This window comes from Neopelma chrysocephalum, unplaced genomic scaffold, assembly GCF_003984885.1.
Source record: "Neopelma chrysocephalum unplaced genomic scaffold, ASM398488v2 Primary Assembly neopelma1_23, whole genome shotgun sequence".
In the NCBI taxonomy this organism is placed as follows: domain Eukaryota; kingdom Metazoa; phylum Chordata; class Aves; order Passeriformes; family Pipridae; genus Neopelma; species Neopelma chrysocephalum.
This window is the reverse complement of record NW_020897691.1, coordinates 14225021-14239052: the sequence shown is the minus strand read 5'-3', so window position 1 is coordinate 14239052 and position 14032 is coordinate 14225021. Positions and strand designations below refer to the sequence as shown.

At 36.4% G+C, this 14032-nt stretch overlaps 1 protein-coding gene across 7 annotated transcripts in view; it reads right to left on the bottom strand.

The window, feature by feature from the left end:
- ADGB (androglobin) overlaps positions 1 to 14032 on the bottom strand; it is a 113767-nt gene that overhangs the window by 73811 nt on the left and 25924 nt on the right. For 6 of the 7 annotated variants that reach the window (XM_027687582.1, XM_027687609.1, XM_027687639.1 and 3 more), the window contains 4 exons: positions 13058 to 13197; positions 11703 to 11789; positions 9941 to 10152; positions 6400 to 6519 (listed from right to left, as the gene is read on the bottom strand). In XM_027687582.1, the coding sequence (XP_027543383.1) occupies positions 6400 to 6519; positions 9941 to 10152; positions 11703 to 11789; positions 13058 to 13197 (559 nt within the window). The remainder of the gene's footprint in view (positions 1 to 6399; positions 6520 to 9940; positions 10153 to 11702; positions 11790 to 13057; positions 13198 to 14032) is intronic. The other variant, XM_027687628.1, reaches the window with a different exon arrangement.

Here is a 14032-nt window from a genome sequence, read left to right as displayed (position 1 = left end):
AAGTACTTGAAAAAGAAGCCACAGATGGAAAAAACACCTCATTTTAATCCTTACTTATTTAAATAATCCCAACCTTTGCACATTTCACTTATTTTTACATAAATTAATAACAGAAAATACAACTTAGAAATACAACAGGTTAGAGGTAGCTTTCAATCTTGTTCTTTTGTTTTGCCTCAAATTTTATAAACAGTAGATACTAGCATAAAGAAAACAACACACATCATCTGGATAGAGGAAGTGAAAACATCCTGATTGGTGAGTATGCATTAAAGGCTTCTCACCAATGAAGGCAAAATTTGACCTTACCAACAAAGGATCCAAAGGCAGAGCTCTGACCACTCCTGCCAATGGATACGAAGATTGAGATTAGTAGTTTGAGAAACAGATTGCCTGTAAACCAGGGTTACTGCTCTTACTTCTGTCAAAGAGATGAAAAACTGGAGGTAATGATGGCTGCTTCAGAAAGTGTGAGGGCGTGAACCCATACTTCTTAATGCACATGCCTTACAAGAGCTTGTTTTCCTGTAATTCTGCTATAGGCAAGGCATAATAGGAGGTGTACATTCATTTTGTTACCCCTAGAAATCTGTTGTACTAGGTAATCACACAATCAAGTCATACCCTGTCTGTGAAAGAAGCCATCGATAATTCCTGAATGATGAAGAGAAGTCAAGGCTGCCTGACAGTCAGTTCACTTATGCTGAAGGGAAATTAAAAGTCTACAACATATAATACTTGAAATATAAGTCTCTAGTTTGACCAGAAAAACAGCGCAAAAAAAAAAAAAAGGATTTCTATCTCTATATATTTCTATATATAGAAATATATATATATATTATATATTATATATTATAATATATATAATCTCTATATATTTTTCCTTAGTCATCTAAGAAAACACGTGAAGACAGAATTTCAGTACACAGGTTGTGACACCTGGTTTTCATCAGAATGTTTTCTTAGGAAAAATTTCTTCACAGAAAGGGTTGTTAATCTTTGGGACAGGCTGCCCAGGGAAGTGGTTGTCACCATCCCTGGAGTTATTTAAAAGATGTGTAGGGACATGGTTTAGTGGTAGGCTTGGCAGTACAGGTTAATAGTTGGACTCAACAATCTTAGTCTTTTCCAAACTAAACGATTCTATGACTCTATCCTCATTTAACACTCCAGTAAAATGATCTGTCTGTTATTGTTCCCTTCAGCTTCACCTCAAATACAGGATAATTGCTTTCTATGTTTAGTAAGTATTTAACTGGAAGTTGCTCTAAGAATAGGTATCTTCTGTGAAATGAAATAAAACAATGCTATCTGCATATAAAGAAAAAAACGGAAAAGAAAACGATAAATAGGCAAGTGTCTGGAAAATACAATTTATCAGAATTAAAATCCATTTAATTAGAAGGCATGCTACATTTTATTCTCAAAGAAATAACGTATCCTTATATCTTAAATATCCTTTCAGAAATTCCATTACCCAGTTAAATATAAGCTGATGGTAAGTTGGAGTTACTTTCCAGTGGATTCTTAATATTTCTCTCTGCGTGCTTGTGATTCCCATGTTAACCACAGCTCTTGTGCTAGTTGTAGGTTTCAACTTATTCAAAAGCAAGGCTATAATTTAGCTTTAATCTCAGTCTCTATTGACATATCTGATCTGTTTGAAATACAGCAATAGCAGCTATGATGTCCTACGCATTACAGACCAATATGTGCCACAAGGTATACCATTCTCATTGCTTGTGAGGAGTATTTCCCAAATAAAAGTATTTAATCAAATACCAAGTGGAATGTAAAGCTGTCATACTCAGTCCAGATGGGTTGTGAATAAAACATCTGCAGGGCAGACAACAAACAGCAGTGAACAAATTATTAGAGCATGCCAATGATTAAACAGGCACATCTTATCCACTTTAACAATATTAGAAAGATTTTGTACATTATGCCAGTTGCCTTAAAAAATTATGTATTATTTGATCCTTTTTCACCATACAAAAAATGAGGAGGATGTATGCAAATTATTTGTGTGCTGTTGATTAGTGTGAATTCAGCATCTGGGGAAAACTGATAGCCTTGATAAAATTGTATTATTAGATGAAAAATATAATATATGGTACAGCAAAACAGGTAGATTAAGCAAAACCTATTATTTATATCCATCAGTGTGGATATAAGAATTCTGTGATGTTTCGTTTAAAATTTATGAATCCATGTAGCTGCTTTTGTTTCACACTTGCAGCTTTGTAAATTCATTTACAGAGAGTGAGTACTACACAACCTGAACACATGGTTCATTGCCTTAGAGAAAGGAAAGTATCATTTGAATTGATCCACATAATATGTATCTCCATACACTTAAAAAGAAAGGCCAGCAACTAAAATTGTTGGGTTTAATAGGTTTAAACTGTTTTTACGTTTTTGTCATATGTTTTGAAGATTTGCAAAGAATTTTCTCACTCAATATTTCTCTTAAATATTTATTTGTCAAACAAGAGCTGATGGTGAAGTTTACCTTTCCAAGAAGTAATGAGGCCAGACAAAGGCCACAGAGATTATCTTGAGGGCTGGAGCATTTCTCCTACGAACACAGGCTGAGAGTTGGAGTTGTTCATCCTGGAGAAGGCTCCAAGGAGATCTTAGACTTTCGGTACCTAAGGGGGAGCCTACAAGAAAACTGGAGACTCTTAAGAGGGTATGGAATGATAGGACAAGGGGCGATTGCTTTAAAATGAAAGAAAGTAGATCTAGATTAGATGTAAGGAGGAAATTCTTTACTGTGAGGCACTGTAATAAGTTGCCCAGAGAAGTTGTGGATACCCCATCCCTGGAAGTGCTTCAGGCCAGATTGGATGGGGCTGTGAGTAATCTGGTCTAGTGGAAGGTGTCCCTGTCCATAGCAGGGGGGTCAGAACTAGATGATCTTTAAGGTCCCTTCCAACCCAACCCATTCAATGAAAATACTCAGTTGGCTTTCGATATCCTGAACATCAGGTGTACAACTCATATGTTGACTTCTGTTGCGTTAGACATGGATTAGCTTTGCCTATTGGAAGGTATTTTTTTAGTTTTCAGAAAACAACCTATGTGCTCTTCAGAATTGACATAAATATCACAAAATGATAATATGCATTTGAAAAAATGAAAGAGAATATTAGGCTTCAATCCCTCTTGTAAATGAAAAATCTTCTGAATAGGTAAAGGAAAAATTATAAGAACTTTACAGTTATGTGATATGTATCTCATTGACTTAGATGATTAACATTATAGATCTACTTGTATGATTTCAAAAACTTTTAAGCATAATAATAATCTCTCAACACTTCTGTGACAGAAAATACTAATATCTCTAATTACAAAACTGGTATCAAGGCACAATGAGAATTAGTAACATACATGGTTGGTTTGTAGAACAAATTCTCAAATTTGTAGCTATTGCCCTCCCAAGTAGAATAGTATTCCCTTTCCAGCAGATCAAAAACTATTAGGAAACTCGTTAGTTTAGAAACCTAAATAGAAAGCAGAGTGGTGATTCTTTATAGGAACAAGGGGACTAAGTAGCTCATATCGCATCATATAATCATAAAAACTGTTTATGAAACAAGGGGACTCCCTAAGTGTGAAAGATTAGTTACTAAAAAGGAAATCTGATGAGTGGAAAGAGCAGATTGTGCACTAAAATGGGCCAGTAGGAGGAATATATGAATAATCTGCAAAAGCTTCTCAAGGAGTGCCTAACTGATAAGCAACAGGACAAAAGAGTTGGTTGCCCTCAGAAGAGTCCTGGGTGATCATGTGAAGGGCTTGTTATTCTGCTGTATCCACACAATTAGATGAATAGAGAAACAAGTTCAATACTTCAAGGATCCTGCAACTCATACTGTATTTGCAAGGTGCAGCAGGCATTGGTCTGAGTGTGCAAGAGAATCAGAACTGTGCATGTTTGTATTGGATCTGGCTGGGGTTGAGCTAACTTTCATCAGATCAGCCCATATGGTGTTGTGCTCTAGATCTGTGATCAAAACAGTATTGATAACACACTAATATGTCAGCTATTGCTGAGCAGAGCTCACATAGCATTAAATCTTCTGTTTCTCACTCCACTACCCCAGAGAGTATACTGGGAGTGGGCAAGAGTTTCAGTCCTGATTCTATCCCCCATCCCACTGTGAGGAGTGAGCAGGTGGCTGGGTTGGGGCTTAGCTGCCAGACAGTGTCAGCCCACTACAACATAATAACACAATCAAAATCAAAAGCCTGTAAGAGAAGTTTCCAAGTACTTAGATGTAAATAGTATGTCAATGTGTATGAAAATAAGCAAGGTAATGAATACACAATGCAATGAATACAGAATGGTTTGCCATTTTAAAAGTTAAATATAAACAGCATCATGAGTAGCTAAATATCTTTTTAGAAATAGCTCATATTTATCACAAAGAAGAAAAATTCCCCTGAAGTCCTCACACAAAATAGATAGAGTGAAAGCTTGCAGCAAGGAAATAAGCACTTTTATCATGCTGGTAATGAAATACTTCTCAAGTCACTTACAAGGGAAAAAAAAAAGAAAAAAGTGTTGCTGCGTTAAGTAAAGTCACTGTTACAAAATTCCCAAGAACAAATCAGGAACTTATTACAACTACTGCCTCTGGAGTCTGACTTTGAACCAAGACCTAGTTTCAGACGTTATTTTATGCACAACAATGGTTCTACTGTCCTGGGCCACTCTGCAGACCATGTGTCTCATAAAGCCTGTAAGATTTTTCTCTTTTGGCTACAATCTCACAACAAAAATGCATTGTAATTCAGTAGTATTTCGAATTGCAGGTTTTTTTTTTCTTGCAGTCTAATAATCTTAAATTTGCTTTGTTATTAGAGAGATACCTACCTCTTACTCTTTTCCAAAAGTCTTTTCTGGTTCAAACTTAAAATAAAAGAGCTCTCTGACTATCATACTTTAGCTCTGAATTACTTATCTTTGCAAATAACCTCTTTACAGGACACTAACTGTCTTTCAGAAAAGAGCATAAACTGTACTTTAAGTGGAAGAACAAAGATCTAACTATCATGTAATTTTTCATATGGAAACTCTGCCCAATGGTTTTCAATGCTCTTTCACTCATTTTGCACAATTTCGAGAATATATCACTTGGATCCTTCTGCTTCACCTTTGTTTTCTTTTCCACATGACATGCTTGAGTACTAGTTAGTCATGTTCCTTATACTTGTGTGAAACATATTTCCTATTCCACTCCTACCACCACTAAACCAAACTACTTTCCCGCAATACATTTTAAAATTTACTGCTGTTTAACTAATTTATCGGTATATGAGGTAGGAATTCAAATAAATGTATTTGCTGATGACAAACAACAATACTGGTTTGCTGTAATTTAAAATTATTTACATCACCAATTTTAATCGAGATTCAAAACAAGAAGCAGGAATCCAATTTATAGTAAGTTTCATTCTTGTTATACATTTTTACTTTGTAGTTATTTCCTCAAAGAAAGATATTCTATCGATTCTCACCTACTGATTTGCAACTACAAATTATTCCAGTTAATAAATGTTTTTTGCTGCCACACATATGCAAATATAAGCAATGACAAAAGCAAATCAGTTTAATGTACATCTGTGAAGATATTCTATATTTTATGCGAGTAAACATGACATGTCATTGTTTACTGATCAGTTGGCCAATTAGTATTTAATTGTGGTTTATTTAAATTTTTTGGGGGGGGTTTCAAACATAATAAATATAAATGCACAAACCAAGAATTTACTTAATTTTTATGCTATTATGAATGTATCAATACAATAATTTAATTAATAAAGATATATTTTCTGGACAAAGGAAGAAAAAATTAAACATTTACTGCATAGAGTGAATCCTAATGAAAGTTCTGCCCCCCTACCCTTCAACAAAGAACCATTTTTGCTTTTTCCAATTGCAATTCACTGTATAAAGTGGATATTGAACAAATAAATTATTAAAGAGGAAGTTTTTTTAAAAAATACAGAAAAACTATAAGACAGTTTACCACTAGAACAAAGTACTGCAATCACAGAATCACAGTCACAGAATATGATCCACAAGGATCATCAAGTCCAACTCTTAAGTGAATGACCTCTGTGGTGATTGTACCCATAACGTTGGCATTATTAGCACCATGCTATAATACTATCAATACTATTCTAAATATGTTATAGATTTCAATAGGTTTGAATGACTTCAGTCTGTAATGTGAGCTATAAAGAACTACAATTAAAAAAAAAAGTACATATAACCTCCCCTCTACATATAACCTCCCCCCAAAAAAGTTTAAAACCAAATTAAAGCAAAGCTTTTGTTTTACATGTATCTCCCATCTGTATTTTTAGCTTCAAAACAATAGGACTTACTTTCAGGTAAAGCATCAAGGCTTGGGGATTTTGCCATTTCTGAAGACTGAGGTGCTACCTTGCTTTTTTCTTTTTCTCCTCTGCTTTTTCTCTTTCCTACTTTTTTCTGCTCTGTTTTTTCTATTAAGCAAAATAAAGATTAAATATTTTTCTTTTTCAGCTATAACTTTCAGTCATAAAGTCTCATATGTGTAGATGCTTTGATAATATTTTAGATAAATTTTAAAAACAATCAACCACAAACTCTTCTAAGTCTTAGGAGTTGAGATACTACAAAGAACTAATGTAATTTAATCTAAAAAAATAAAAAATGTAAAATCCAGATCAACTGAGAAGGAGCCAGGAAGGCTTTGTTCCCACCTTTCAGTTAGTGCACAACTTTCATGCCCTTACTACAGTGTTAGAAATTCTGAATTTCTGGAACTGTGCCATTTATTTTCTTCATGTTCTTGCTCTCAAACATCAGTAATTTAAAAAAAAACTAACATAGATAAGGCATACATTCCCAATGGATATGGAAGAAGAAAGTCTCCCACAGTTTTCTTTCTTTCAAGTCTCGAAATTTAAACTATAAGAAAATACTTTCTAATGAAAAAAAAAATCATAGCATTTTAGAATGATTTGGGTTGGAAGGGACCTTAAAGATCATCTAGTTCCAAGATGATCCATGGGCAGGGACACCTTCCATTAGACCAGGTTGCTCAAAGTCCCACCCAACCTGGACTGGAACACTTCCAGGAATGGGGCATCCACAACTTCTCTGGGCAACCTGTTCCAGTGCCTCACCAGCCTCACAGTAAAAAATTTCTTTCCAATATTCAATTTAAACCTGTCCTCTTTCCTTCTAAAGCCATTCCTCCTTGTCCTATCACTACATGCCCTTGTAAAAAGTTCCTCTCCAACTCTCTTGCAAGCCCCCTTCAGGTACTGGACGGCTGCTGTAAAGTCTCCCTGGAGCCCTCTCTTCTCCAGGCTGAACAACCCCCCCTCCCTCAGTCCAGGTGGAGTGCCCTCTCACAAGGGCAGAGCAGAGGGCGAGAATCACCTTTCTTGACCTGCTGGTCACACTGCTTTTGACTCAGCTCAGGATGTGGCTGGCTTTCTGGGATGCAAATACACACTGTTGGCTCATGTCCAGCCTCTCATCAACCAGATTTCCCAAGTCATCTCCTTAGGACTGCTCTCAGTTCTTCTACCAGTCTGTACTCATGTCTGGGATTGTCCCAACCTTGCACTTGGGACGTTTTGTCCAGGTCCCTCTGGATGGTATCCTTTTCATTGTGTCAACACAGCTTCACAGAATCACAGAATGGTTCAGGTTGGAAGGGACCACAGTGGGTCATCTGGTCCAACCTCCCTGTTCAAACAGAGTCATCATTGTGCAGGATTGCATCCAAATGGTTCTTGAATATCCCCAGTTTAAAGCTATTCCACAATCTGTTCCAGAGCGCAATCACTTGCACAGTAAAGAAGTTCTTCCTCATGTTCAGGTGGAACTTCCTGTGCATCAGTTTCTGCCCGTTGCCTCTTGTCCTATTGCTTGGCACCACCAAGAAGAGCCTGGCTCCATCCTCTTGGCACTCCCCTTTTAGATATTGTACACACATTGATCAGGCCCCCTCTTAGTTGTCCCTTTTCAAGGCTGAACAGGCCCAGCTCTCTCAGCCTTTCCTCGTAAAAGGGATGCTCCGATGCTCCAGTTCCCTAATCATACCCATTACCCTCTGCTGGACCTGTTCCAGCAGCTCTGAGTCTCTCTGTACTGAGAAGCCCAGAACTGGACACAACACTCCAGATGTACCTCACTAGGACTGAGTAAAGGGGCAGGATCACCACCCTTGATCTGCTGGCAATGCTTTTCCTAACGCATCCCAGGATTCTGTTGGCCTTCTTGGACCCCAGGGCACACTGTTGGCTCAGGGGCAGCTTGTGGTCCACCAGGACCCACAGGTCCTTATCTCTCATGGTGACATGGATGGCTTTATGTCATCCAAACAATCCCAAACATTAATAGAGCATCTGAACAAAGCTTTTAGCCTCAGAGTTGGAGATTACAGTATCATAACATAGTGGTTCCCTGATTCTTAGTCATTTCAGTTACTAATAGAATTTTTAAGTGTAAGAATTTTAGGTGGGATTAAATATACAAAGTTATCTGGAAAAAAAATCACAGCATCCTGTTGGATGAATGACAGCGATGCTTCCAATGGCTGTATCCCTGGACACAGCATTTGGGATTCGAAGTGAGGAATTCAGGGATTTTTCTAAAAATTTAGGAAGAAATAGAAATTTTAGTGTATGATTTGTACCTTCCAAAGGCATGAGAATTGTTGTGAAATTGAACCTATGCCTTCAAGTTAAAAACAGGAACTAGGAAAACTCAGTCTCAAACATAAACATTGAAGAATAATATACTGGAACAAATAAGTTTCTAAATCTAAGTTTTTTCATTTACATGCAAATAGGTTAGCAGCTCTTGAAGAAAATTATTACCTACACCTAGTAGCATAAACAGAAAGGTTGCTATGAATAAAAGTGTAGGTAGATATTAGAACATACTTGTCAGAACTCTGTAAGTAATCACATTTTGCAACACCCATTATGAAATGTATAATTTACTGATGATCAGAGCAGTGTTGCCTTTGGAGAAACTGTAACTTTCTGATTGTTATCTCTCTGCAAGGAACCAGTCTTTAGAGAAATAAATGGCTGAAAAAATCTCTGCCATAAAGTGAAGCTATTTTCATAAAATAAAAGAGTAGTGCTGCTTCTAATGAGATCCATAGCTAAAAAAAAATTAATTTGAATTTACATCATTGCAACGTGTTCAGTGAAAACAATTGAGGTAGTTTGGCCTAGGCCTTCCTTGGTGACCAGCTTGTAACCAAGGAAGTGCCCAGATTTACCCGGTATTCCCTACGATTTTTACATAAACTGGGGTATAAGAAGAAGGGAGGAAAGACCTTCGCTCTCTTTCCTTCCGGCAGCTTTGGAGGTGCAGATCTCCCTGTGTTGAGTCTGTCGGCTTGGAGAGTGAGGCCTGGTAAGGCCTTGTCGATCTTGGGAGGCGGAGGCTGCCGGCAGTCACCCCAGTATGACTCTCCATTGTCCCAAGGAGAGTAGTAAGATATTCTCTGCTAATTCTTTTAGTTGATAGACCTTGGGCTACTGATCGGGATAATATATATATATATTATTTTGGTTTTTGTTCTTCCCTTCCCCTTTCCCTTTTCCTGTGAAATTATATATATATGTATTTCAACTGTATCTAACTGTAAATATAAGTGTAAATATATTTATATATATTGCTTTGTCTCTCTCTCATTTTCGGTTCTTTTGGTTTTTTCCCCCTCTTCTCCCTTGGTTTGGGGTGGTGGGGGGGGACTTCTTGTGGTGAGGTTTGGAGACTTGGCAGGGAACCAGCTCAAACCCACAGAGTTGCATGTGGCAACATATCAAAGACATACAAATTCAAAGCCAGAGATTATGCTAACCCTATTTATGCTTGGTCTAAAAAATCACATTACCTAAAATTACAGACCTTTGCCAATGTTATCAGATGTCTCTACTTTCTCAGGTGATTCTGACTGCTTATTCACAGGTGAAACTTCATTTTTTAACTCTGAGTCTTTGGTCTCTTCAGGTTTTGTATCCGACTGAGTAGTATCAAGTTCTGGAGTCTTCTCATCAGGCAACTTGAATTCTGGCACAATCTCTTTCAAAAAGTCCCAAATTCTGTCCAAGTATTCAGGCCTTTAAAAGAAAATATGCATGTATATGTCAATGATAATGACATTTGCAATAAGAAAAGAAAATGCGATTTTCATTTAGACAGGCACTATACCACAACTGACAGTTCAACTCCTCAAAAAGCTACTGGGTTATTTTAGCAGATAGAACACACTTGCATGATCCTCTGTATCAGCCAATTTGTTGAGACAGATTACGGACAGGCTCATAAAGAAAGAGATGGTGGTTAGAAACATATGTAAATAAAGCATCTTTTCTCAAGCTTTTTAGTGGATAAAAGTTGTGGCAGAGAAACTTGCAGACCACTTTACAACTACATTGTATAATAACTTGATTCCATCTCTGTGTATTAAAAAGCTCCTCAAAGGCACTTCCGAACTGGGCTTTCTTAACAGCTCTTCACAGATAGTGCCATGCCTCTTCCACCAATTCTAACAAATACAACAGCTTTTTGATATGACATGTCAGTAGCAGTCATATTGGTTCTTCACAGAAACTCAGTGATTCCAAAAATAACCTCAAATGGGGTCATGAATAAATATCACACAAGCTAACTGAATGCAACCTTTTTTCGAAATAAAATAATTGAGTGTACAATGGGTTAAAAAGTCATCATATACTACTATAGCAAAGTCTCTGTGGTATTCACATTTTCTTATTCCAGAATATAATGTATTTGAAGGAAATGAACTAAAATTTAGGTTACTTAGATTTTTAAGTCCATGGGCTACATACACACTACTGTAAGACACAAATATATCAAAAACCTAAATTGCAAGCATAGCTTGGGACATAAAAATTACTGCAAAAGGGAATAAAATATTCTTTGACTGAACTTATTTAATTCTGAAATATGGTTATAAAAACTCAATTATATCTAATTAAACTACATATAAACCAAAACTATTTGTTATCTATGTATTCATTCAAATCTCTATATCAGAAGGCAAGAAGGTGTAATTTAAAAAAAAGGTCTAAATATTTAGTGTCTGTATCCTGGTCATTCATTTAGTAAAAAGAATGTTGAGCTGGAAAATCAGAATGTCTGTTCTTTAATATATAAAATGAACATAAAACACACACGAGACAAGAAAAATGTTATTGTAGGTAGGAAATACTATTTTTGGTTGAAAATAGAAGTCTATAAATTGTTCCAATTTAAAGGTGGAAACACTATACTAGCTGGCATGAATTATTTCCAAATTTATGACACATACTTTCTATGGTACATTCAGATATAAAGTTACTATTACTGGCAGACATTTTGTAACTGTGTACTAAATGCTTAATATAAGTTAAAATAATTTTATATAAAAGAATAGGTATCGCTTATCATGATAAATAGGTTCACAAGCAACTGTATGACCTACAAAAAAAAGCTCAATAAAACTGCATTCCTCAAAGGTACATTTCTCAGGCACTGGAATTAAAAACAATACACTTGCTAAAATTGATGGTGAAGGACTTTTAGGGCTCAGCTTTATTTTTCATAATATCTTATAAAATTAAATATTAAACAACTAATGTGTAAATTGTTTAATAGAGGAACTTACTGAAGAGGAATAACTTCTGGTATCCATCCAGTCAGTGTATGCAGAACTGTAAATTCGTCCAGCTCTCTTTTTCCAGTTTCATGTATACTATAAGACAAAAGCAGACATTTTACAGAATTATAATGAAACCAACTACAGTAGTCTGCAGTCTACATTGCTTTATATAGGAATAAGACCATACACAGAATGGCTTGATGAAAAACAAGTCATTACTTGCAATTTTAGGAGTTTACCAAACCACTGCTGACTAACAGCCTACAAAGTCAATGTCTTTGCATCAGGTCCATTATTTTGGTGTTCCCTTTGGTACAATGGCATTTTTCCAAAATTGTTAGCAAGCACACTGTATATTTTCACACAGTAAAGCCTCTTTTTGCAGAGTTGGAGACATGGGTTTGAAATCCCTCGTGCTAGAGGGGAGTTATGATTCTACAACTTCCACTTCCTAATCAGCCTCTCTAACTATCAGGCTATTCTGCACAAGTTGGCTCTATTTCCACTCTATCACACTCCACCCCTTCAAACTGATACAGTCTCCTACTGTCCGGAGAGATTTCCTGAGAGGTTCAAGGCTGAAGATGCCAACACTTGTAAGACTAACCCTTGTGCTCTGGAAAGTTGAAGTATTAGAATCACATTCCTGGAGAATTTCATCCTAACGGGCAGCTCCCAGCAACTCCCTAGCCTGTGTAGATATACTTTAGATGACTCTTCTGACAAACATAACTTGATATGACTAGAATGGGGAAGCCTGACTACCCAGATCAGTGTTTTGAATTATTTTCTCAAGCTTAGTCATTTAAAATCTTGGTAACCATTGCTCATCTCATAGGAACCTGTGGCCATAATTTTCAATCACTGCATAATAGGCCATCCTCCCCTTTTCAGGTCAGTTCTAGTGAAGTGGATCACGGTACAGCCCACAACAGCAGAATTGTAGCAAAGGCATCAAAAGTAGCTTACAATACTTTATTTTCAATACTGGTTGAGTCAATACTGGTTAAGGTTGACAATTACAACTTCATTAACACTTCATGGACATTTCCATTCTGTAGAAAACCACATGTGAAGACTTTAGGAAAAATGTCAAACACATAAAGCAAATAAGGAAAGTACTCCAGTTTCTTTGCAAGTTTTCTATGCATAAATTTACAAACACATCTATAAAGGAAACACTGTACCTTCTGTAGCTACAGATGATTCTACTTTACTGATTTACAGTGTCAGCTTTTGGAAGTGTCTAATTGACATTACAAAATTTTTAGCAAAATGTATTTCCCATGTAAACTGAAACAACTTTTTGCAATTACATGTGACTTCACAAAACAAACCAAAATTGAGATGATTAAACATACCTAGTGTTTGCTACCTTAATGAGAGCTTTGGACAGCAACATTGGCCAAAGTTCATTTTGACAGGCTGTAGCTGGCAATAACAAATTCTCCTCTTCACTGAAAGGCATAGTGTCATCCACAATGATCTTTCTCCAGCACCCCTATGATGGGGGAGGGTGGTGGGGGAAGAAGAAAAAACTGAGTTTGAGGGCTGAAAAATGAACATGCATGTAAGAGAACTTTTAACGCTTTCTCAAGAACCCAATTATACACTACAGATGGTTTTAAAAGGAGTTCTCACATAATATATGAGGAGCATGGAAACAGTATTCATAGCATTTCATTACTGCTCTGACTTATTTATTTCAGCGATTAATTAATTGCAGCTATTTCCAAATATATTTCCTCTCATATGTGTAGTCCTTATGTGCATGCATTCATTGCTTTTTCTTCATCTGCCATAACAGATGATTGAGAAACAGTAATTTTTAAAAAAGGGCTTAACTAAGATACCAGCTTAGTAAATGCCTCTTTAAGGTCTCAATCTGGAAAATACTTGTGATATAAGCAGTCCCCCTTGCTTCCAGAAACTACCTGGGGATGTTGGCTGCAGTGGTTAGTGTCCTGGAAAGCATTAATATAGTATCTTATGAAACACCATATGAAACAATACAAAATGACCAAATGTAAAAAAAAAATCTATACTTCCAGGATAAGAAACAAACAGGTAAGACAAAGTATTGATATCTCCAATACTTTGTTAGTAAACTGAGCTGGTATTTAACAAAATAATCTTGTCTACCATTCTCCAAAAAAAAGTCTCTGTCCTAGTGGTGAAGACATAATAGGAGAATTAATGGGGCAATAGCAAGTACTTCTGCAAACTCACCCACAAAACGATGAAGAATGACCAAATCACTACACTGTTCACCTTGTGTTATCAGAGAGGGCAAAATTACCGCTCTCTGCTTGTAACTCAACTACAGATTCAAAGTG